Consider the following 22,429-nt stretch of genomic DNA (forward strand, 5'->3'; position numbering starts at 1 on the left):
GACCCATCTCCCCTGGATGTAGGCACCTAATTCCAAGACCTGGAAACGGAAGGAAGCTAGTGTGGCGCCTACAGGGCAGCAGCCATCACCGCGCTTATTCCCACAGCGTTCACTGGACCAATCTTATGAAATAATGTCTTGGCCCAAAAAGAAACCAGGCTGGTTTCCTTAATGGGCTTGGCCAGACAGAGTACCTTCCAGGTAGGGCCGTGGGCTCAGTGGTGTGCACACTCTACAGACACACCCACATGCTACTGTCACACCCACAGTTATCCAAAGCCACAGGAAAGCAGGAAATGTAGAAGGCTCAAGCATTCACTCTGATCAAACCAGAAATACAGCCTCGCAGAGCGGTTAGTGGTGGCCGCCCCTTCTGTGTCACTTTGACTCCCATCCACAGAGGTGGCTGCCAAGTGCTACCTTAGTCAAACAACTCAGGAGAAATCTTGTAAGAAACCGCTCACCATCCCTGCTCCACAGGGTGAAGGTTGAGAAGCAGATTGATTTCTCTTCAATGTCATCTTAGGCCAACAGAGTCCAAAAGAACACACAATCCAATAGTTCCTTTACCACTGATCTTATAGGTATGTAATTTGCCATTGGATAAAAAGGCCAAACACTGGCAGTTCACACCTGTAATCATAACTACTCAGGAAACTGAGAACTAAGGATCCTGGTTCAAAGCCAGCCTGGACAGATAAATCTGGCAAACTCTTATCTTTACCTAACCACCAAAAAGCCACAAGTGAAGCTGTAGCTCAAATGTTAGAGCTCTAACCCTAAGTGAGAAAAAGCTAAGCAAGAGCACAAGACCCTGAGTTCAAGTCCCATTAACAGGCAGTGGTGGCTGACACCTGTAATCCTAGCTACTCAGGAAGCTGAGATCTGAGGATCGACATTCAAAGCCTGCCTGCGCAGGTAAGTTGTGAAACTCTTATCTCCCATAAACCACCCGAAAACCAGAAGTGGTGCTGTGGTTCAAATGGTAGAGCACTAGCCTTGACCTAAAGAACTGAGGGACAGGGACTGGGAAGGTGGCTCAGTGGTAGAGCGCTTGTCTTGCATGTCTGAGGCCCTGGGTTCGATTCCCCAGCACCACATAAGCAAAAAGAAAAAAAACTGGAAGTGGCGCTGTGGCTTAAGTGGTAGAGCGCTAGCCTTGAGCTGAAGAGCTGAGGGACAGCGCCCAAGCCCTGAGTTCAGGCCCCACGACCGGACCCCCCTCCCCCCCAAAAAAAAAACAAAAAAAAAGAACTGAGGGACAGCGCTCAGGCCCAGAGTTCAAGTCCCACAACCGACCAAAAAACAAAAACAAAAACCTGGAACCGGAGCTGTGGCTCAAAGTGGTAGAGCACTAGTCTTGAGCACAAAGAGGCTCAAGGACAGCACCCAGGCCCTAAGTTTAAGCCTCAGGACCAGTTTAAAAAGAAAAAAATGCTGAGTCTCCTTGTTTCATGAGAAGTGGAAACTACGCTGTTAGAGACAGGAGGTTTTGCCAATGCAGACCTGGCATTTTCTTAACACTGGCAATAAAGCACATACAGAGGCCAAAACCTTCCTCTCCTTTGGCTCAGTTAACTCTCAGCACAGCCTGGGAAATTCAGGAACAGCAAGGTCACAAACTCCAAGAGAAGCTAGCTGACTAAGCAACATGCAGGACCTACCCAGCATCACACACCCAAGGAGACAGTAAAGGATCCAAATTCCAGAAGTCATTCCACAGTCTGACTCACAACCACTAAGGCAAGGTGGCAGCACCTACAGACACAGAATGAGGAATGGCCCACACACCAATACACAAATCTGTGTAGCCATGAGAAAGGGGAGCAAAGGAGGTTATGAATGAGCACATGAATGCATGCATTTTTCCTCCCAGGGCAAAAACTTTAACAGCAACACAACTACTCCTTTACTGCAGGTAATTAACTATAGGCATGTGCTCCTACCTTTGTCCCAGACAGACATATTCTACTTGGAGTCAAGATTTTTAAGACTTTTGGGTTTTCGCTTCCTCCTGGTCGAGTTAATCAAAGATCCTCAGTGCCCAGCTTTAATTTGAATAAACAGATTATCCTTAAACATCTCCAGAAACAATGGCAATACCCTCATTTGAAATAGGGTTAAAAAAATAAAGAATGTTAATTAGATGGAACAAGGAACAAAACAGACAGCTCTCTTCCTGACATCTCATAACAATGTGCCATTGTCACTGTAACTCCTGACAGGCAAAGAGCAAACAAAATTCACAAGATCTATAGCATGCCATCTGCTTTTATAAGAAAAACAAGATAGTCTTACGATGTGTATTTTTAAAACCTTGTAGTTACATAGTTGGCACCAAGGATGATGATTCTCCATCTTTAGCCACAAAGTAGTTTGGCGATCTTTCCATGATAATCAAGTCATTGTACAAGTCTACCAAAATTAAACTTTTCAGAAATTTCTCCCTTATTCCTCAGGTTGCTTTATAGGTATTTAGATTTTTTGTTTGTTTGTTTCTTGAACAAATGTTCCTCTTCTCCTTGATTTATGAGGAAAAAGAATTTCTTCAGCAGAGCTGGAACAGTAATCTGAACTTTAAAGTTAAAAATTAACTTTCAAATCAGAAAGCATGAAAAAGGTACCAATATGCCTGCTACTTATTTGTTGATTTGTTAGTTTTTGGTGATATAAGAGGCTGGATCCAGGCTTTGTGTCTGTTAGGCAATTAAAATATGTTTTTTATACAATACCCATTCTAAGCAGGTTTTATAAAACACAAGGTGGCTAAAAAAATCCTTAGGGCATAAACATAAGCCCATTGATACAAAAAGAACTCTCTCCCTCTCTCTCTCTCTCTCTCTCTCTCTCTCTCTCTCTCTCTCACACACACACACACACACACACACACACACACACACACACACACACACACACCTATACCTTCCAAATTGCTAAATTGTACATCTGCAGATGTTAATTGAAAGTTAAAATAACAGCTGTTTCCTGTACAGTCCTTCAAGGTATAGAAGAATCGCAAAGCATATTGGGCAGGGAGGGACAGAAGCAGAAAACTGGGATCTGGGTTTGTTTTTAATACAGTAACTACTAATAACTAAACACTTCCCTTGTCAAATTACTTTAAAACCACATTCCACTGAATTAGAACTCTGGACTGCGGAGAATGGGAGCTTTTCCCTGAAGTGACGTGAGGTGCGTAAAATTCTGGGACAGAAGTGACAATCCAGAACACTATGGGAGTGGCGCGGGGGAGGGGTGGCCGAGTACACCCCGCGGAGGTGGCTCCCTCCTGACATCAGCAAGCCCCACAAGTTTTCAGTGCAAACCATGTATTCTTACAGAGCTCAGGAACCCCGAAACGAACAGCCACGTGGCAGCAAGTGTGTGTGACTCATGGCAGCTGAGTCTCGAGTGTTCAGGGTTTCGGTCCAAAGTCATTGTTCCATACCGACCCACACAGGTGTAAAGATCAGGTAGACGGTGCACCTAGGAAGTGGGGGAGGCAAGGACAGGGAGGGATGGATAGATTGGATAACGCTGTTTATCCTGCATGCCACAGCACTCTCGTCTGGGGGGGGGGGGGCAGGATCCTGTATAGATACCCACCCACCTCCAGTGATATGTTGGATTACTTCTCAAGGGTAAGTGCCAGCAAATGCTATGTTTTGGCTGGCCCCACTGAAGACTAAACACACAAAGACTACATTATACTCTGAGCTAGAAGCCATTATTAATCATTAATCAGCAACGGGCAGCCGATCACACCAAACACCCACAGCTCAAGGTGTGACCATTGGGGCACACCCCTCCAAACTTCTGGCTTCTCCCCAGCCCAGATCTGATTCCCCTCCACTCATCACACTTCTTTCTTGGCCTGTCAGCTCAAACTCCTCTTTTCTTTTTTTTAAATAAGTTCAAGTCGATTTGTAGTAGATCCCTTAAAATACATACACACACACACACACACACACACACACACACACACAGAGGCACTTCATGTTCCCTTGTACTTAAATCAGATTCGTTTTACATTTCACAGCTCAAAGGAAATAAATACCCAGTCAGTCAAGTTCCTTTATCACAGAACCCTAAAGTGGTACCTCCCCATCAGGAGCAGTTCCTATAATACAGTGCCCGCCAGAACTGGCAGGACAGTAAATGTATGGATGTGAGTATATAACAGACACGTGCATTGTGTATGCACTGCAAATGTATGCCCACACATGTCCAGACACACACACACACACACACACACACACACACACACACTTCCTCCAAAGAGAAAAGCCACTAGACGAAATGAAGTCCTACCCTGGTCTTCAGCTACAGGAAGGACCCTGGTGATCTAGAAGCCTCTGTCCCACCTCACCCTTCCCCCACCCCAAGCTCTGGCCTCATCCTTTCTACTCTCCACCCCACGGTGGATCGAACACAAGTCATTTGTACAGTTAATAGCAAATGTCATGATGTCTCTTGCCTCCCAGTTTCTCCCAAGAATAGTCCTTCTTCCACTGCAGGCCTGGTTCTCCCTGTTCACCCTACAGTCTCTGTCTATATGTCATTCCCCCTTACAGTACCCACTCAAATCAGAGCAGGTTACACTGCCCCAGGCTTACATGCCCGATGGCTTGATTGCACTCCGCTCCACTCAATCCCAGAAACCTGTGCTGTCTACTGCCTGTAGCAGAGAGCACTGTCAATGGCAGGTGCTCAATAAACAGTTGGGGAATTACATTGGAAGTTGATTGGTATTCTCAGATTGTACCAATTCCCCTGCATAGCAAGGTAGCTTCTGACCCTGGGCTGCAAGAGACAGTAATTATATGTGATTTCATGGCATTCTGGATGCTTCAGATAAACCTTACAAATATAAAGATAAATCATCAACATCAGGGGATCCTCCCACAAAAAAAAAAAGTTTTGGATACATTGTCCATAACAGATCTTTTCTACCCAACTGGGTAAGAGTTGGAATAAACCAAACCCAGGTAGAGAGAGCTACTTAATCTCCTTTACAATATTTCATTTCTCCAATAATGCAAACAAGTGGAGAGAGACTCTTTCTGCCGAGCAACTTTTCACAGTGGGAGCTACCAGTGCACAGCCAGTCACTTAATGAGCAGCTTTGTAGGTTTCAGCAATTACATTTTGTCAAATATTGCTACCAGACAGTTACCCGTGACCTCAGTGGGCTAAACATTTTAAGGGAACTTAAATCAAGTGCAAAGGATGCTTAAGTCACCTTGAGAACCCACGGGCACTCTGCTCCTTTTGAGAACCATTTTATGATCAGTCAGTTTCTCAAGACCTCAATCCACCCCCTATTTACTCTTAGCTTACTCTGATTAAATATTTGCCCCCACTTCCCTTCCCGGTTGGATTTACCAATGATAAAACCACAGCCAATACCCATGATCCATTCTTGGTCCTCTCATTGTCCCAACCACAGAATATGACTTGGCGTTCCCTTTCTCCCCTGGGTCCATCTGCTCCGGCTTTTAGGACACCGCCATCTCCTAGTTTTCCTCCCAGTCACTGACAGCAACTTGGTTCACCATGTCACAGACTTCCAAAATCAGTCTGCACAGTCCCAGTCTGCACTCATCTCTTCTTTTCTCTCCAATTCCTGTCTCAATTCAGTGATATCATCCAGTCTCAAGTGCCACGTACTCTCCAAAGATGAACAACTTTCTCTAGCATCAACAGTCCACAGGAATCCAGACACATGCACCCAACTTCGTCCGCTGGGCTTAACGGACACAGCTAATTTACATCCCAGAGCTGCTTCTCTTAAACCCGCTTCTCCCACATTCTTCCACATCTCGGAAGACCACAGCTCTGCTTCAGGGAACTTTCAGAGATGTCTTCTCGCACCCTACCCAATCCTTCAGTAATCCTCCCGGCCTTCACCTCGTGGCTCATCACCCACAGATGAGCCACGCTCTCCTGGTAGCCACGGCTCCTCCTGGTCAAGCTCCATCTTCCACGTGATTATTGCCACAGGGTGCTGAACAGAGTCCCTGCCTCTACCTGCCCACAGTCACCATGGTAACCTCAAAGGCATCCTTCCTTTCCTCCCCCTGTGGCAGGCACTCCCCTTTCCTGGTCTCTTCAACATGGAAGGCCTTCTCTGAAGGGCATCTGTGCATGCTGTCCCTTCTGCCAGCCACAATCTGTCTCCCGCTGGCCATGCTGCTCAATGAAATTTTCCCCGCCCACCTGGTTAAATCTACATCCTGCCCACTTCTGTCACCCACTCAGAGGCTGTCTACCCAGCATGGATGGTATCTATACACTGTGCATTTTACAGACTGTCTAATCCCACTGGAAGATAGAATCCACTGTCTCTGTTGTTCCCTGCTATAGTCTCAATTCTTGGGGCAGTGTCTGACAGAGCAGGCTCTCAAAACATCTGCAGGATGAATGTCAACCAAACTTGCAGAGAGTTCCAGTCCATGAGCAACCTGTGGGCACGGTCCTTAGCGCACAATGGATAAGAAGACGCGACTGGATGGCTCCAAATATATTCCAGTGTCAGAACCTTCACCAAAGCTTTGCTTTCAGACAAATGGGGTCATTGTTAACTTAAAAGTCGGAGATGAGAAGTTAGCAAGCTTTAATACAAACATCAAACCAGAGCACAGAAGAATAAAATAAGTGTCTCTCCATTTATGGCTGGCGCAGGACTTGTTGATGGTGTTTGAGAGAAATCATAGCCACATGATGCCTGCTGAGGGAGGCTCTCTACCCACCCTTGGCTGTCCCCTGGCTGGTCTTCTCCACATACTTCCTACTTCCTTGAGCAACCCTAAGGAGGCAGGAACCGCAAAAAAGTGGCTCATCCACCCACACAGCCACTGGGCCCAGCTGCGTTAGGCAGGACTCCCTCTCCCTCACTAAGCCCTGGACAGGACTCCCAGCGTCGCCTCAAGATGCATCATGCACCACACAAGCAGTGGCGCTCCCACAGCGTTTCCATGCCATCCTGCAGCCCTGGCCCGTTGTGTCCTGTATGCCGACAGTCTCTAACAGGATGGGCTCCATGGGAAGAATTCGGGGTGTCATGTTCATGTATATTGCATCATTTCACACTCAAGTCTGAGGACCCGACTTACAGCTAACACTACTCTATTTTAACACCTCGCATGTGCCAAACTGCATGGTATTTGCACCTCGTTAAAACAGGAGACAATTAAAGACTGCTGGAATCAGGCAAGATGGCAGTATTACTCAAAATGCATTATTTGCACACTACAACCCAGAACTGAACACGTTTAGGGGTATGACTATGCCAGGTCATAAAACAGGAACTGTACAGTTTCATACTCAGTCTCACCACGCATGTCTGGAGAGGGGGACCTCTCCCTTCACCTGTCCCTGTCACATGCAGACGCCTGCACAAGCTCAGGCCTCTACAACTCCAGTGGAGAGACTCCCACTGGTCAACCTCCCTGTGGGTGTCTCAGTCTCTAACTGAGCGTCTTCTCCCCCAAAGTCCCCACACACACAGTGAGCCACCTTTCAACCCTCTGTATAATTCCCCCACTGCCCAGTAGATTAAGAACCAAGTTCTCAGAAATCAGGAAGTCACCAATGATGGATTACAAACCACTTAAAAATTACCATCTTGTAGGCTGCTAAATAAACATGGCATCTGGGCCCAAAGATAATTCACGAAAGCAACAGTATGGTCCTCTACACAGAACTGCCTCCTTACGGAACTTCCCAGAGACAGGTTTCAGGTAAAGGAACTCTAGCTACTTTTTTTTTTTTTACATTTTTTTTAAGCTTTCAACCCAGTACTAGTGGCTCACTAGAATCCTAGCTACTCAGAAGGCTGAGATCTGAGGATCAAAGTTCAAAACCAACCCAGGCAGGAAAGTCTGTGAGACTCTCATCTCCAATGAAAAAGCCAGAACACAGAGCTGTGACTCAAGTGGTAGAGTGCTTTGAGCATAAAAGGTTAGGGACAGTGCCCAGGCCCTGAGTTCCTAGGACCAGCACAAAATAAACACACAACGGGCTAGGAAGGTAGCTCCACGGGATTTTGTTTGTGGAGCCTGCCCGAAACCTCCCTCACTACCACCAACCCCCCAAAGAGCTTTTCACCTTCAAGTGCAACAAATTTGCCACTCTGAGTATTTCTCTTTTCTGCTTTTTCTTGCCCTCAATTCCCCTTGGATCTCTATTCTTTGTTTAAAAGCCAAATCCTGAGAGCTAATTGAGAAAGAAGGGCTCTCCAGGCTTTCAGCAGAAGTGGGGAGGTCGTACACTCTGCCCTCCATTCCCAGAGAGAAATTCCACACAGAGCTCTTCAGACCCCATGGTCCCCCCTCCTCTGAGCTCCGGGGCTGAGTGCTCACAGAGGGACACAACCGCTGGTGTGGAGCCCTCAGACACCGTCCTGCCTCCGCCTTCCCTATTCAGTGGGGAGGGTATGGAGAGCCCAGGTGTGCTAGCCCAGCCACATAAACATGTCACCATTGTCCCCACGGGAGAGGTTCTTCCAAACCAATCAACGTATTCACTAGGTCCTGCTTGCCTGAAGCACCATGGAAATGGGAAGGAATAGGGTGTCTCCCTGTCACCTGCAGCAGCAATCACCTGAGAGACCTCTCAAATCAAAACGACCATGACATTCCATCTCCAAGATGGAGAGCGGCCATATGGAGAATTTGAACAGTAACAAACGCTGGCAGGGTTGGGGAGGGGGAGAGGAACCCTAGTGCACTGCTGGTGGGAATGTAAACTAATACAACCACGCTGGAAGGCAGTTTGGAGATTCCTCAAAAAAACTAAACATAGAACTACCTTATGATCCAGACTTACCACTCTTGAGCATCAACCCAGATCATTACAAGTCAGTATATGGTAAAGACAAGCGTACATCCAAGTTCCTTGTGGCACTATTCACAATAGCCCAAGTCATGGAAACAGCCCAGATGCCCTACAATGGATAAGTGGATCAAGAAATGGTGGTACATATACACAACAGAATTTTACACATCCATCATAAAGTATAAGATTGAGTCCTGGGCTGGGAAGGTGGCTCAGTGGTAGAGCGCTTGCCTTGCATGCCTGAGGCCCTGGGTTCGATTCCTCAGCACCACATAAGCAAAAAGAAAAAAAGCCGGAAGTGGCACTGTGGCTCAAAGCACTAGCCTTGAGCTGAAGAGTTGAGGGACAGCGCCCAGGCCCAGAGTTCAGGCCCCACGACCGGACCAAAAAAAAAAAAAAAGATTGAGTCATTTGCAGAGAAATGGATAGACCTAGAACAAATCATGATAACTGAGGTAAGCAAAGCTCAGAAAGAGACAAACATACATGTTTTCTCTCAAATGTGGAAGCCAAATCTAAAACAACTAAACCTAGAAATTATATGGTGCTCCATGCATTTACACACAAAGTAACTAAAGAAGGGTTTATGTAGGGGAGGATTCCAAAGATATAACACCTCTGAGCATCTAAAGTGCTATGGATCAAAACAAATTCCAAGAAATGAAAACAGGGGGTTTGGTTCTTTTTTGTTTTGTTTTTCCTTTTGGGGTAGAGGTGGGGGGCACAGGTACAAAGAAAAGAAGGGCGCGCAAATGCGGTCATTGTATTCAATACACACTGTAAAAAATGAACTTGTCATTAGGGATGGGGGGGAGAAATAGGGGAAAGCAAAGGATGGGGTGACATTACCCAAGAAGCATAAAACCCGACCTCTGAAATTGTAACCCTTTTGTACAATTCCTTAAAAAATAATCATTTTTAAAAAGCCCACAGCTCCCTGGGCCCTATGCTGAGCTCTGATCCCATTTGGTGGTCTGGGGCCCAAGAACTTACAACCCCAAGTTCCCAGGCTGTCCCCAGCTGACAAGGAGGAAACAGCCCAAAGGAATGGTGACAAGATGCAGAGTCACCTCACAAAAGGGCCTGCTGCGCAGGGCACCACTGGCTCACGCCTGTCATCCTAGCTACGCAAGAGGCTAAGATCTGAGGATCAAGGGTCAAAGCCAGCCCAGGCAGGAAAGTCTGTAAGACTCTTATCTCCAATAAACCACTAGAAAACCAGAAGTGGCACTGTGGCTCAAGTGGTAGAGTGCTAGCCTTGAGCTGAAGAGCTGTGGGACAGTGCTCGGGCCCTAGAGTTCAAGCCCCACAGCTGACACAGAGAGAGAGAGAGAGAGAGAAAGAGAGAGAGAGAGAGAAGGAAGGGAGGGAGGGAGGGAGGGAGGGAGGGAGGGAGGGAGGGCGGGCAGGCGGGCCTGGTGCAAAGGTCAGTTAGAAATGTCGGGGGTCAGGAGTAGTTGCCACATAGTGACAGATGTTTACCGTTTCCATCTCTGCTAGGATTGCCAGAAGACACCTCTCTGCATCTCCAAGATCAGTCTCTACTAACAGGTCAGCCCTACACAAAATCCTTCAAGCCAACCACTCTATCCTATCTGCCAATAGACACCTCACCAGCAAGGAGTGCTTATGAGTTTGGTTTTTTGTTTTGTTTTGTTTTGTTTTGGTCAGTACTGGGACTTGAACTCTGGGCCTAGGCGCTGTCCATCAGCTCTTCAGCTCAGGGCGCGCGCTCTACCACTTGAGCCAGAACGCCACTTCCGGTTTCCTGGTGGTTGATTGGAGGTAAGTCTCATGGACTTTGGTGCCAGGGCTGGCTTTGAACCAATATCCTCAGCTCTCAAGCTTCCTGAGTAGCTAGGATTACAGGCGTGAGCCACCGGGTATGGCTGCTTATGGTTTTTTTTTTACAAAACATTTATTACTAACCATCTGCAGCTTTGGGGTGGCCAGCATTTGCAGAAATGCCTCTCACAGACCTGTCCTGTGTTTGTGTTTAACTGGAACCCAGTCGCAATCCACGTGAAGACAGTGCTGACAGCTCCAACAGGTGCTGCCTGGAGCCCAGTCCACTGCACGCTAAGCCAGCTCTCCTCTTTCACAGGACCCGTTCCAGATGCTATGCTGGCTACAGCATCACTCGTGAAGACACTGTGATGTGAAACTACACTTGAGAGCAGAAATACTGTGTGAAGTGTTTCTCTGAAAATTTTTATTATCTTTATTATCTTGTACAAAGGAGATGCCATTCAACAAAGCAGTTTATGAATATGGCGTGTGTTGATCAATGTCGCCCCTTTCAACATCCTCATCCCTCCTTACAACCCACCCTTCCCTCACTCTTCTTATTTTTAGGGTCGGTATTGATTTTTTTGCCATTTAACAAAGCAGTTTGTGCATACAGTGCATCTCGATCTGGGTCTTCCACATTTCCACCCCCTCTTAGAGCCACCCTTCCCCTTATATTTCTCAATACTGTGGTATTTACAATGAACTTTTTACTGCATTTTATTCCCCTCCTCCATCATTCACCTGCTCTTCTCCCTTAAGTACCTATTTCCTGGTACTTCAGTTGTTGGTATTTGACTGAGTCTTTCTAAAGAATTATACTATTTGAGTGCTCCATAGAGTCTATTGCACTGGGTGTTAACAGATACTGAAGGTACTGGGTGGTTTGAAGTAATTTTTTGCTTCTGTTTTTGAAATAGGGTCTATGAGGTTGTCCTTAAACTTTCCATCCTCCTGCCTCAGCCTCCTGAGTGCTGGAATTATTACCACCTCTGGCCTATAACTAACAGATTTTGGGGCAAAGGTGGAAACTACACACACACACACACACACACACACACACACGTGTAACACACATTGGCTCCCAAACCGAAAGCAATAAATTTCCCCTCTCTGCAAATTACTCTGAAAATAGGAAATAGAATGTTTCCTCTCACTAAAAAGTTTCCCTCAGGAAAGCATGATTCAGGGATGATCATAATCTCTGCTTTCAGACTGCACGTAGGGGTTTCCTCCAAGAGGGCTGACAGTCTCCTTATCACTGGCCTTGAAGCTCAGTGTAGACGTGGGATAAAGCCTCAGGTTATTCTGATACGAAACTCCTTATCTTCAATTCCTTCCCTGACTTGTCCTTCCCTATTGAAAAGTAAGGCATTCCTAAGAGTTAACAAAAAAAAAAAAAAAAAATCTGTGTCCAGTTCTTGCTGAGAAATTCTCAAAATATCTTCTATTCAACCAAAATGACTATTTTCCTAAAGCAAAAATTAGGACAGTCCATCAGTGGAACAAATTATTTTAAGTCGGATCTCCCAGTTCCTGTATTCAAATACTTGAAAAGTTTTCGTACAAAAAGCTCTCTCGTTCTGACCACTGATTGATCTGCAATCTAAGGAACTGCTTCGTCCTAAAACACACAACCCCACCTGCCCTTCTGGTCCCAGGTCAAAAACTGTTCAATTAGCCATCTGATGTCAAAGAAAACAAACTAGGCTAGGTCCACGCTCACAAAAACCCTATTCATAGATGAATCAGCAACTCCAGAAACTGTAGCTCCAGCAGAATGTGCCAGAAAAGAACAATGAGGGACGCAAGCATGTGGAGTCATCCAGGCAGCATGTGCTGTCTCGTTGACATGAACTTGTTGGGAGAGAAACGGAGATGAGTGGAGGGTAGGGAGCTCTCTCAGCCCCGGTTGGAGGAAAAGAGTCGGGACAAATGTTCCAATTGCAAATAGGATTTCTAAATTAGTGAGACACAAAACTATGGAAGAACCAAAGTTCACCTTGAACTTGGCTTCACTGAGGCAATGTGACAGTACCAACACCTTCGTCTAAGACAGGTGTCTCTAAAATACTGGAATGTCTTCCTGCTGGATCCCTGGTCTCATTGCTGCTCCAAGAGGCCAGAGAGATCTTTCAAAGCACACATCAGACAATGCCATCCCCCTGATTTCTGTCATCACTAGGGAAACTCACAATGTCTGACCAGGACCCACAAAATCCTAGTCCACTCACCTCCCTTCTACCACCTTTGTTCTTCATGACTCTATCATGTCTGATTCCCGTCCCGTAACCCATTAAGCACAGCCAGTGAGAGTTTAACTATCAAATAAGCATTTTCAACCAAACCATTAATGTAACCAAAAGGAAAATCAAAAGTCAGGTACTGGGGGCTCACACCTGTAATTCTAGCTACTCAGGAGGCTAAGATCTGAGGATTGTAGTTTGAACAATTGTAGCCTGGACAGGAAAGTCCTTGAGACTCTTAACCTTAATTAACCAAAAAGCAGGAAGCAGAGGTGTCTCTCAAGTGGTAAAGTATCATCCTTGAGTGAAAAGCTAAGGAACAGTACCCATACCCTGAATTCAAGCCCAAGACCAGCACCTCAAAAAATAAAATAAAGCAACTAAAGTTATAAGTATAAGGAATTCAAGGAAAAGAAGAAATGGGACCAGAAAACAATTACAAGACTTATTTAAGAATGCTATGTGGCAGGGTGCTGGTGGCTCATGCCTGTAATCCTAGCTACTCAGGAGGCTGAGATCTGAGGATCATGGTTCAAACCTAGCCCAGGCAGGAAACTCCGTGAAATTCTTATCTCCAATAAACCATTAGAAAACAGGAAGTGGCGCTGTAGCTCAAGTGGTAGAGTGTTAGCCTTGAGCTGAAGAGCTGAGGGACAGTGCCCAGGACCAGAGTTCAAGCCCCACAACCGACAAAAAAAAAAAAAAAAAAGAATGCTCTGTGTGTGTGTGTGTGTGTGTGTGACAATTCTACCAAATAAAAATGCTGGTTGTATCACATAGATAAGAAATTTACAATGTAAAATTCAAAAACCAAAATAAAAACTGTGTTGGGGAAGTGGCTCAATGGTAAAGCATTTATCTAGCATGTGCTGGTTTTGATCACAGCCATTGGAAGGTAAAAAAACAAAGATTAAGAGTTTAAATGTGAACCAGTTCATTCCATTGCTGAGCTACCTTCAGAAACAATATAACATAAATCAAGCACTTTCAATAAAGTAATTATCTGCCAATAACTGCCCCAAACTGCCAAAAGGTCAAGTTCAAACACATCTAGACCCAGCATAAGCTGTGTACAGAAAAGAACAAAAGAAAAGGAGTGTGTCCCTGGCTTGTAAATCCTAAAGAAATGATAAGGAAAAACAAAAGTGCTAGAAGCTGTCCCTTCCCTCACTGGCTGAAGAGCAACTAAAAGGCTGATTAGAAAGTGACTGGAGGAGAAACCAAGACCAGACACACAATAGAATGAAAGCCTATGACATGGGGTCCTAGCTCCAGGACAGGCTTTGGACCTTCCAAAGCCTCGATTCTGCTCACAGGCAATGGAGATGTCCCCATATGGGCAGCTCCAGGCCAAGGAAGAGTCAGGTAGGAAGCAGCCGGAAATGCTCTGTACAGCTCATGGAAACAAAACTTGACTTACTCATTGAAAGCCTAGGTAATGGCTATGCTGGAGATTAAGTGCCAGAATGGGTAGAAAAGAGGGTAAAACAAGAGAAATGAGGGGAGAACTCAAGTGTCCCCAAGACTCCCTCCCAGCTAGGGGTGGCCACAGGGAGAGGCAGGTCCCACAGGGGCAGTGCAGACAAGAGGAACCTCACCGCTGCACCAATGAGGTGAATGCAATGGAGGACTCCGACTGACGGATGAGATCATGCAGGAAGAGGTCTCCTCCCATCACCATGGATACTCTGAGACACCCCAACCCCAACAAAAAAAACTTTCCAGTTTTGAGAACTGCCCTGGAAACTTATTCCTGAAATGGCATTCAGTGTTATTTCTCATCAACAGCCAAGTCTACCCCCAGAATCATCCACACATGATGAGCCCCACATAGTCCTGGCCTACATGACCAAAGTACTGCCCAAAAGCCCAAGTCCAGCAGAGGAAACCGAGAGTAAGCCTCAACCACAAATGAACACTGGCCCATCCTACATCCCTTCCCCCACTCACTACTTGTCTTGTTGTGAGAATTCTTCAAGTCCCAAGGGACAGCAAAAACTCTCTAGGGAAATGCCTTAACAAGTTTGCTAAGAATTACCTGATGCTGTTGCTAGGTGGTACTGATAAATATAAGCACACGCCCTGAGAATTGCTTTTCAGGTTTAATGAGTGGCCAAGTCAAGTATTCTCAAACGAAGCGTCATTACTCCAGCACCTGAGCACAATAGATGGCGCTCACCTCAGAGCAGATAAGCCAGTACAGTACTACAGTGGCAAGGCCTCCAGGCAAAGTTTGAAAACACATCTGCAGCTGTGTGCTGTTAACATGGCTGTAGGAGCATCCATCATCAGGGACTCGGGTGAAGATGTAGATTCTGACTCAGGCCTGAGTTTCTGCATTTCTTACCAGCCCCAGGGTGAGGTCAGTCTGGGGACCAGATGGCAATGGACAGAAAAAGCCACCTTCATGCCATGCTCGCTAGAAGTGGTTATGATTAATACAACAAGTAGAAGTTGAGAAAGTACGGCCTGGATTTATTGACCCCAGGATGGTTCAGGATATTGGCAATAGGCAATTATGGAAAAGCTTCCTGATTGGAACAGATACTATCCTGATCCTCTGATTAACAGGTGGTAGAGAATCCACCACCTGGTGCCCCTGAATGACTGGAATCTACCTTATGACTGACCCAACTGTGCAGAGAGAACAGTTCATGTCCTGGGGCTATAGGATAAAAAGAGAGGAAGCAATAAAAGCACAGAGTAGCAGTTTATAGACAGCTTACATAAGATCACACAGTCAGAGGTGGAACTGGCAAGCAAACCCAGCCTGACTCCTGGGCCCACGCACCCAATCATCAAACTCCTCTGCTTGGTGCAGGGCACCAGAGAGAAAGTAAGGGGGGAGGGGAGACCTCAAGGCTCATGGTCCCTCATAAAGTTGTAACACGGGACAAATCACTCTTCTCTGCCTGCCTCGGTTTCCTTAATATGGGAAACAACAGTACCAACTTCACGTTGGATTTGGGGAGGACTAAGGGCGGGTGTCTAAACCAGGTTCTTGGAGTAATAGTGGCCCCTTATAATATTGTGATCAGTGTGTCCCCAATATTAAAATTAATATTTTATTAATACTTCGTTACTGAGGTCCTGAAAATAGAATCAATTGGAAGGAAGACAAGTTATTCGATCCACAGCCAAATAATGGACCTACAGGAAAAAAAAAAAAAAAGACCTCCTTTTCCTCTGACCTTGGTGGCTAAAAGAAAATGGAACCAGTTTTACAAAAAGAGCTGACAGTCATGTCCAAAACGAGCTTTACAACGTTGGTGCGGGGGGGGGGGGGGGGGGGGGGGGGGGGAGGCTGGGAAGGGATGTGAAGGATAAACAAAGGAGGAGGCTGCAATGCTTGGTAAGAAATGTACGCATTATCCTGCCCATGTAACTGTAACTCCTCTGTACAGTATGTTCACAAATAAAATTAAATTAAATTTAAAAAAAAAGAGCTGACAGTAATGTGGACGGATGCGGGAAGGGTGAACCTTGCGAGAGGACGCATCGTGGTGGACCCACAGTGTCCCACAGCTCTATAGCCTTTGGGATTCCCTGTGACTACACCCTTCAAGATTGTGATGGCTGATACAGGGAAGAAGCAGAGCCAGTGGGCTGGGAAGGTGGCTTAGTGGTAGAGTGCTTGCCTAGCATGCATGAAACCCTGGGTTCGATTCCTCATAAGTACAGAAACAGAAAAGGCCAGAAGTGGCACTATGGCTCAAGTGGTAGAGTGCTAGCCTTGAGCAAAAGCAGCTCAGGGACAGTGCCCAAGCCCTGAGTTCAAGCCCCAGGACTGGCAGGAAAAAAAAAAAAAAAAGCAGAGCCAGTGATCAGATAAAGAGGGTGGGCTACAGCCCTGAACAGCCCTGAATCTTATCTTATCAAAAGGCAACCCCTTTTGATAAAAGCCCTATACTCAACCACCTGTAATTCCAGCTACTCTGGAGGCTGAGATCTGAAGTTTGAAGCCAGCATAAGCAGAATAATCTGTGGGACTCTCATCTTCACTAAACTACCAAAACAAGAAAAAAAAAAGCCAGAAGTGGAGCTGTGGCTCTAGTGGTACAGTGCTCGCCTTGAGCAAAAGAAGCTCAAAGAGACTGCTTAGGCCCTGAATTCAAGCCCAGGACTGAACAACAGCAACAACAAAAAAACCCACCACTCTTTGTTGGAGATGGAGAAGGAAGTGCCGCTCTGAGCAGGGCCAGGAGCATCTGTTGTGGGACAAGTGTGGAGCTTTACAGATGCGCTCTTTCTGGGCTGGCCCAGGTCAAGGGTCAGGGAAGGGCTGCTGGAGTGCAGCCATCCTCCTCCTTGTTAAACACAGGCTGAAAGCAAAACTACGACTTGCAGCAGCTATATCTTACAAAATGCCAACACTTCAATCAAGCTAGAAACAAAGACCTCACTAAGTTATGGTTTGACCTGAGAAAACAGGAATCAAGATATAGCATGATTTCTAAAAGAGGGCTGGCCCATGCGGGCTAGGTGGAAGGAGGGGAACCGTGAACACATTCTGCTTTGAAAGTGCTCTGTGGAAATCAATGTGTGCAAATTCTTGTGGGGCAGACACTCCTGGCTGCCCACCAAATCTATTCTCCCTTCTTCTTCACTGTCCAATTTTGGCAGGGCCAGAATGTACCCAACTTTAAAAAAAAAAAAAAAAGATAAGTTCCAGTGGCCACAAGACAGTTCCAAAATACAAGTAAGATGGAGGCCAGGTGTCTTAGGGAGGAGGGGATAAATTAGCTGCCACTAAGCATTGGTCTTCCGTGGGTCTCCTTTCTCCTGCCTGGCACAGGAACTCAATACTGAGGAAGAATAGCAATCTTGCAGCTGGGTACTAGTGGCTCATGCATGTAATAATCCTTGCTACTCAGGAGGCTGAGATCTGAGGACCAAGTTCGAAGCCAGCCTGGACAAGAAAGTCTCTGAAAGTCTTATCAGCAATTAATTGCCATAAAGCCAGAAGTAGAAATGTGGCTTAAGTAGTAGAGTGCTAGCCTTGAGCAAAAGGACAGCACTCAGGCCCTGAGCTCATATCCCAGTACCAACACACACACACACACACACACACACACACACACACACACACACACACACACACACACACACACACACACACACACACACACACACACACACACACACACACACATCTTAGCTGGGCACTGGTAGCTCACACTTATAATCCTAGATCTAAGGATTATAGTTAAAAGTTATCCTGGGCAGGAAAGTCCCTAAGACCCAAAGTGGCGCTGTGGCTTAAAGTGGTAAAGCACTAGCCTTGAGCCAAAAAGCTCAGAGACAGCACCCAGGTCCTGAAGCCAAGCTCCACAACCAAGAAAAGAAAAAGTCCATCTTGTACTGGGGCATTAAGTATGCAAATAAGTACCATGTGTGACGCCACACCCCCACCCACAGAACAGGACAGCAGGAGCCTCCATTCAAGTCCTGCACTGAAAATAAAACTCCCATTTCATTAACACACTGGGTTTTCTGTTGTGTGTGGCCCACCTGACATGGTGTGAAAGATCATTTGTCTTGCAAAAGTCTTTACATAGTTATTTGGCTGGAAAGGTGCCATGAACTATGAGTTTATTTATAAATAACTTTCTGACACACACAGAATATGTAGCCATTAGATAAACATATACTGGCTGACTGTCCTCCACCAACAGATGATATTAATAACTTTCTTACATCATAAGTCTCCTGCAGGTCTATTCATAACTATGCTGAAGTGTCTCCATGCGGTCGAGGGGTGGCCTTGGAAAGAATGTCCTGAGAAGGAAGAAGGGCAGGCACCACAATATATAACCACTTAGGGTCAATTGTGGCCCTGATCCTCGCCACATGGCTGTCAGTGGTCCAACTACTCACTCCCTGTGCACTTCTGGTCCTACCTCAGAGCAGTAGTGCATATGAAATGAGCTGATATTTACAAAATGCTTAGACATGTACCCTATACACTGCTAATAGTTACTGAGCATCTATTGATATCATGGTAAAGTGGGTGAGCAGTGTAGCTGATGGGTTTATAGTAAAAGCCACATGAGGCCACCAAACCCTGATGGCTCATATCTTCTAATCCTAGTTACTGAGAAGGCTGAGATCTGAGGATCAAGATTCAAAGCCAGCTTGGGCAGTAGTCTTTGAGATTCATATCTACAATTAACCACCAAAAACCCAGATGTGGAAGTGAGGCTCAAGTGGTAGAGTACCACCCTTGAGTGAAAAAACTATAGGAAAGCACCTAGTCCCTAAGTTCAAGCCCCAGTACCAGCACAAAAATAAATAAATCCATATGAGTTATTGCTCTACTCTGCAGACAGTAACTTCAGTGAGTGCATCTGTCTCACAGTATCATAGGTAAGAACTCAAGCTGTAGATGTGGCCAGGTTTCAATAGTATGGTGCTCCTCACGTCCATATGACATCAAGAGGGGCAATGTCTCCCTGAAGAGCTGCTTATCAATAGGATGTATTTTTAAAATGGAGGCTGGGCTAAAAATAGTCTCAGAAGCCAACAAGTCTGCATAAGTCAACTGTTTATTAAAAAGTCAGTACCAGTACCTCACATTATGAGCAACAGCCAAGTGCTATACTAAGTCAGGCAAGCTGAAAGAATGTGGCCTCTTGCCATTTAAAGGTTTGCCAGACATTTGCTCCTTTTATCTTTTTTTAGATTCTCACACAGAAAGCATCCAGGTCTTTCTCTGAGGCTCTCCCTGAGAGTCCAAGAGGGCAGAAGCGTTTTGTATGAAATCAGAGTGCAAGCCACAGGTATGTAACCTAATCAGTATCAACAGTACTGAGCCACCCAGGTCAAGAGAAAACTCTTCCATGAAAACGATCTCAAACGAAGTCATAATGTCAAGGCAACTAGTTAGAAAAAAAAAATTAAGTGCCTAACAAATATAACAGGTTGTAAATTGACATTTCTCTGCCAATCCTGAGGGACCAAAAAAAAAAAAAGGACAAATCTTGAGGGTGTAAAGATCTCACCTCCTAATCTTCCTGTTTCTAGTTATACATTATCAAGTCAGCTGGCACTGGCTCAGAAAAACCAGAGTGATAAAAACATAACCCTTTCCCTACTCCAGGGCAGATCTAACTACCTGTGACAAACAGAAGATAACCCATACACATTAAGCCATGTAAAACTGCAAATTTTGAGGAGCCATCATTCAGAAAGTACAAATAAACAGATTAAGTTAATTTTAGCAAGACATGTCATCTCATCCAGTATATCCGAAATACTGTGAACTATGCTGATAGCTCCCATGTATTTCTTTCACACCACCTTCTCCAAATGCCATGTGTTTTTCATACCTAGAGCACATTGCAATTCAGACTACAGTAGCCACATTTTAAGGACTTCCGAGCCAACCTGACCACTAGCTAGCTACCCTACCGAACAGAAGAGCCCTGAGGGGTCCCCAGATGTGGACATGTCCAGTTTCTTGGGCAGCCTCACTGAGAAGACAAAAATGGGTCATCCACTGAACCTCAGCAAGTTGCTGGCTAGGAAACCTGATCCTACCCTGGATGCAGGAAGGAGGGATACAGTGCATTGCAAACTTGGTTGACACACAGGATACCAGCACATCCAGCTTTTAAGTCTGCCAGTCACCAGCAAGGGCCCATCTACCCACCTGTGTCCAGAGTCCAGAAAACGGGTCAGAGGGCTCCTGGAGGAAGTGGTCTTCCTTCCCTTCCCCTCCAGAGGTGCAGGGATGGTTAGACCCCGTCCTCCCCACACCGGGAGCACCTCTCCCAGCGGCGGCTAAAGGACACAGGCAGGAGGAATAAGATGATGATGATGATAGATTGTCATTAGGTGGTGACCCAGGACTGGAGCAGTTGGAAAGGTGACCTGACCTGACCCGCATGGCTACCTCCCAGACCGACTGGCCCCAACCAAGGGCGATCACAGAGCCACTTGGCCAAACTGGGAAGTGCGACAGGCCTCAATTGTGATCACTGAGAAAGGCCCCCGCTCCCCACTTGCAAGAGCACACAGAAAAAAACAAAAAGGTTGACTTGAAACCGAGATGGGGAGCGCAGAGGGGGCACCCCGAGTGGCGGCGGCGGGTGGACTTCGGTCTCCTGGCAGAGCGCAGCTGGGCACCCTCGGGCATCTGTCCCTGGTATCCGGGCGGGGGGGGGGGGGGGGCGGGGGACAAAGTTCTCCGGGAGAAGTGAACTCCTATCCCTGCTCCACCGCCCGTCGCCCGCTGTGTTTTCTCATCCCCAGTACAAGTCCAGCTCAGGACAGTGATTCCAGAGCCCGCCTCCCCTTCCCCCGGTGTGCAAGCGTGGCCTCGAAATGCTGTGCCACCCGGGGGGCCCGGGCTCTGAAGTGTCTTTAGAGGCACCGAGTGGCCCAGCGCTGCTTCCTGTGCGTCCCGATCGCCTAGTCCGATCCTCCCTCCACCCCCTCATTCCCGGCCCCCCGAGTCTCTATCTACCTGTCCCTCCGCGTGCCCGCCGACGGTTCCGGGCACGGAGCGAGTGCGAGGGCCGGCGGGCGTCACGCACACAAAGGCGCCTTGTGCCCCTGCGCCGGGCCTCCGGGCACCGTACCCCGGTACCGCAGGGACCCCGCGCCGAGCGGGCCCTCGTCCTCCACCCAAAGATTCCCCCGCTCCCGCTCCCCCAGCGCAGGGGCGGGGGTCCCCGCGGCCGGCCACGGCCCGCACCTCGAGTGCGCGCAGACAGGAGCGCGGGGGCCCCGCGTGGAAGTTTGTCCGGCCGGGCTGCGCACTCGCGGCGCCCCGACCGCAGGCCGGGGCTGCGCGGCCCCTCCGCAGCTCCCCAGCCCGCCCGGGACCCCCTCCCAGGCCCGCCCCAGCCCCAGGGCCGCTCACCTCGAGTCCAGTCCACCACTTGTTTGGGGCTCCACTTGGTCACGGGTTCCATGGTCAGCGGCCCGGCTCCCCGCGGGGCGAGGGGGTCCGGCGGGCGGAGAAGCGCTGCTGCCCGCGCCCGCGGCGCGTCCCGGCGCGTCCGGCTCAGGACTGCATGGCCGGCCGCGGCCAGCGAGTCATCCCCCGGGGCCCCGTGCGGCTCAAGCCGGGAGCGAGCGCGGACCCCTCGCCGGCTCCGGGAACGCGGTGGGGCTCCTCTTCCTTCCCCGTTTCGTCCCGGGCCACGGCACGCGGGCCTCCCCCGCCCCCCGGGTCTCGAGCCTCGGCTGGGCGCTCCCGCACCGTGCGCCCGGAGCTGCGTCCCCGGCTCTCGCGGTGCGCGCCGGGCTCGCCTTCCCCGCTGCTCCCGGCCGGCCGAGCACCCGGAGTTCACCACCCCCCGCTCCGCGGCGTGCGCGGCGCCCCAGCCCCGCTTCCCGCCCGTCCCTCCCGGCGCCGCCCCCGGGCCGCCCTCGCTGGGCGGGGCGCACCGCCGGAGAGCTCGGGTTGCAAACTTGCGGCGGGGCGGGGCGGGGCCGAAGCCCGCAGCCGCCCGGGGCGGGGCGGGGCGGAGTCCCGTTACCTCCCCTCGCCCAGCCCCGCCTGCCTGGGCGCGCGGCTTCCCGGGACCCCCTCTAGGCTGTCTCGGGGT

At 48.0% G+C, this 22,429-nt stretch overlaps 1 protein-coding gene across 2 annotated transcripts in view; it reads right to left on the reverse strand.

Annotated features, from left to right (window-relative positions):
• Cnksr3 (CNKSR family member 3) overlaps positions 1-22,144 on the reverse strand; it is a 96,531-nt gene extending 74,387 nt beyond the window's left edge. For both annotated transcript variants that reach the window (XM_042677522.1, XM_042677599.1), the window contains exon 1: positions 21,739-22,144. In XM_042677522.1, coding sequence (XP_042533456.1) covers positions 21,739-21,790 — 52 coding nt within the window. In that variant the 5' untranslated portion in view covers positions 21,791-22,144. The remainder of the gene's footprint in view (positions 1-21,738) is intronic.
• Between the last annotated feature and the right edge of the window lie 285 nt (positions 22,145-22,429).

Source organism: Dipodomys spectabilis, unplaced genomic scaffold (genome assembly GCF_019054845.1).
Source record: "Dipodomys spectabilis isolate Male_0828 unplaced genomic scaffold, ASM1905484v1 ptg000001l, whole genome shotgun sequence".
NCBI lineage: Eukaryota > Metazoa > Chordata > Mammalia > Rodentia > Heteromyidae > Dipodomys > Dipodomys spectabilis.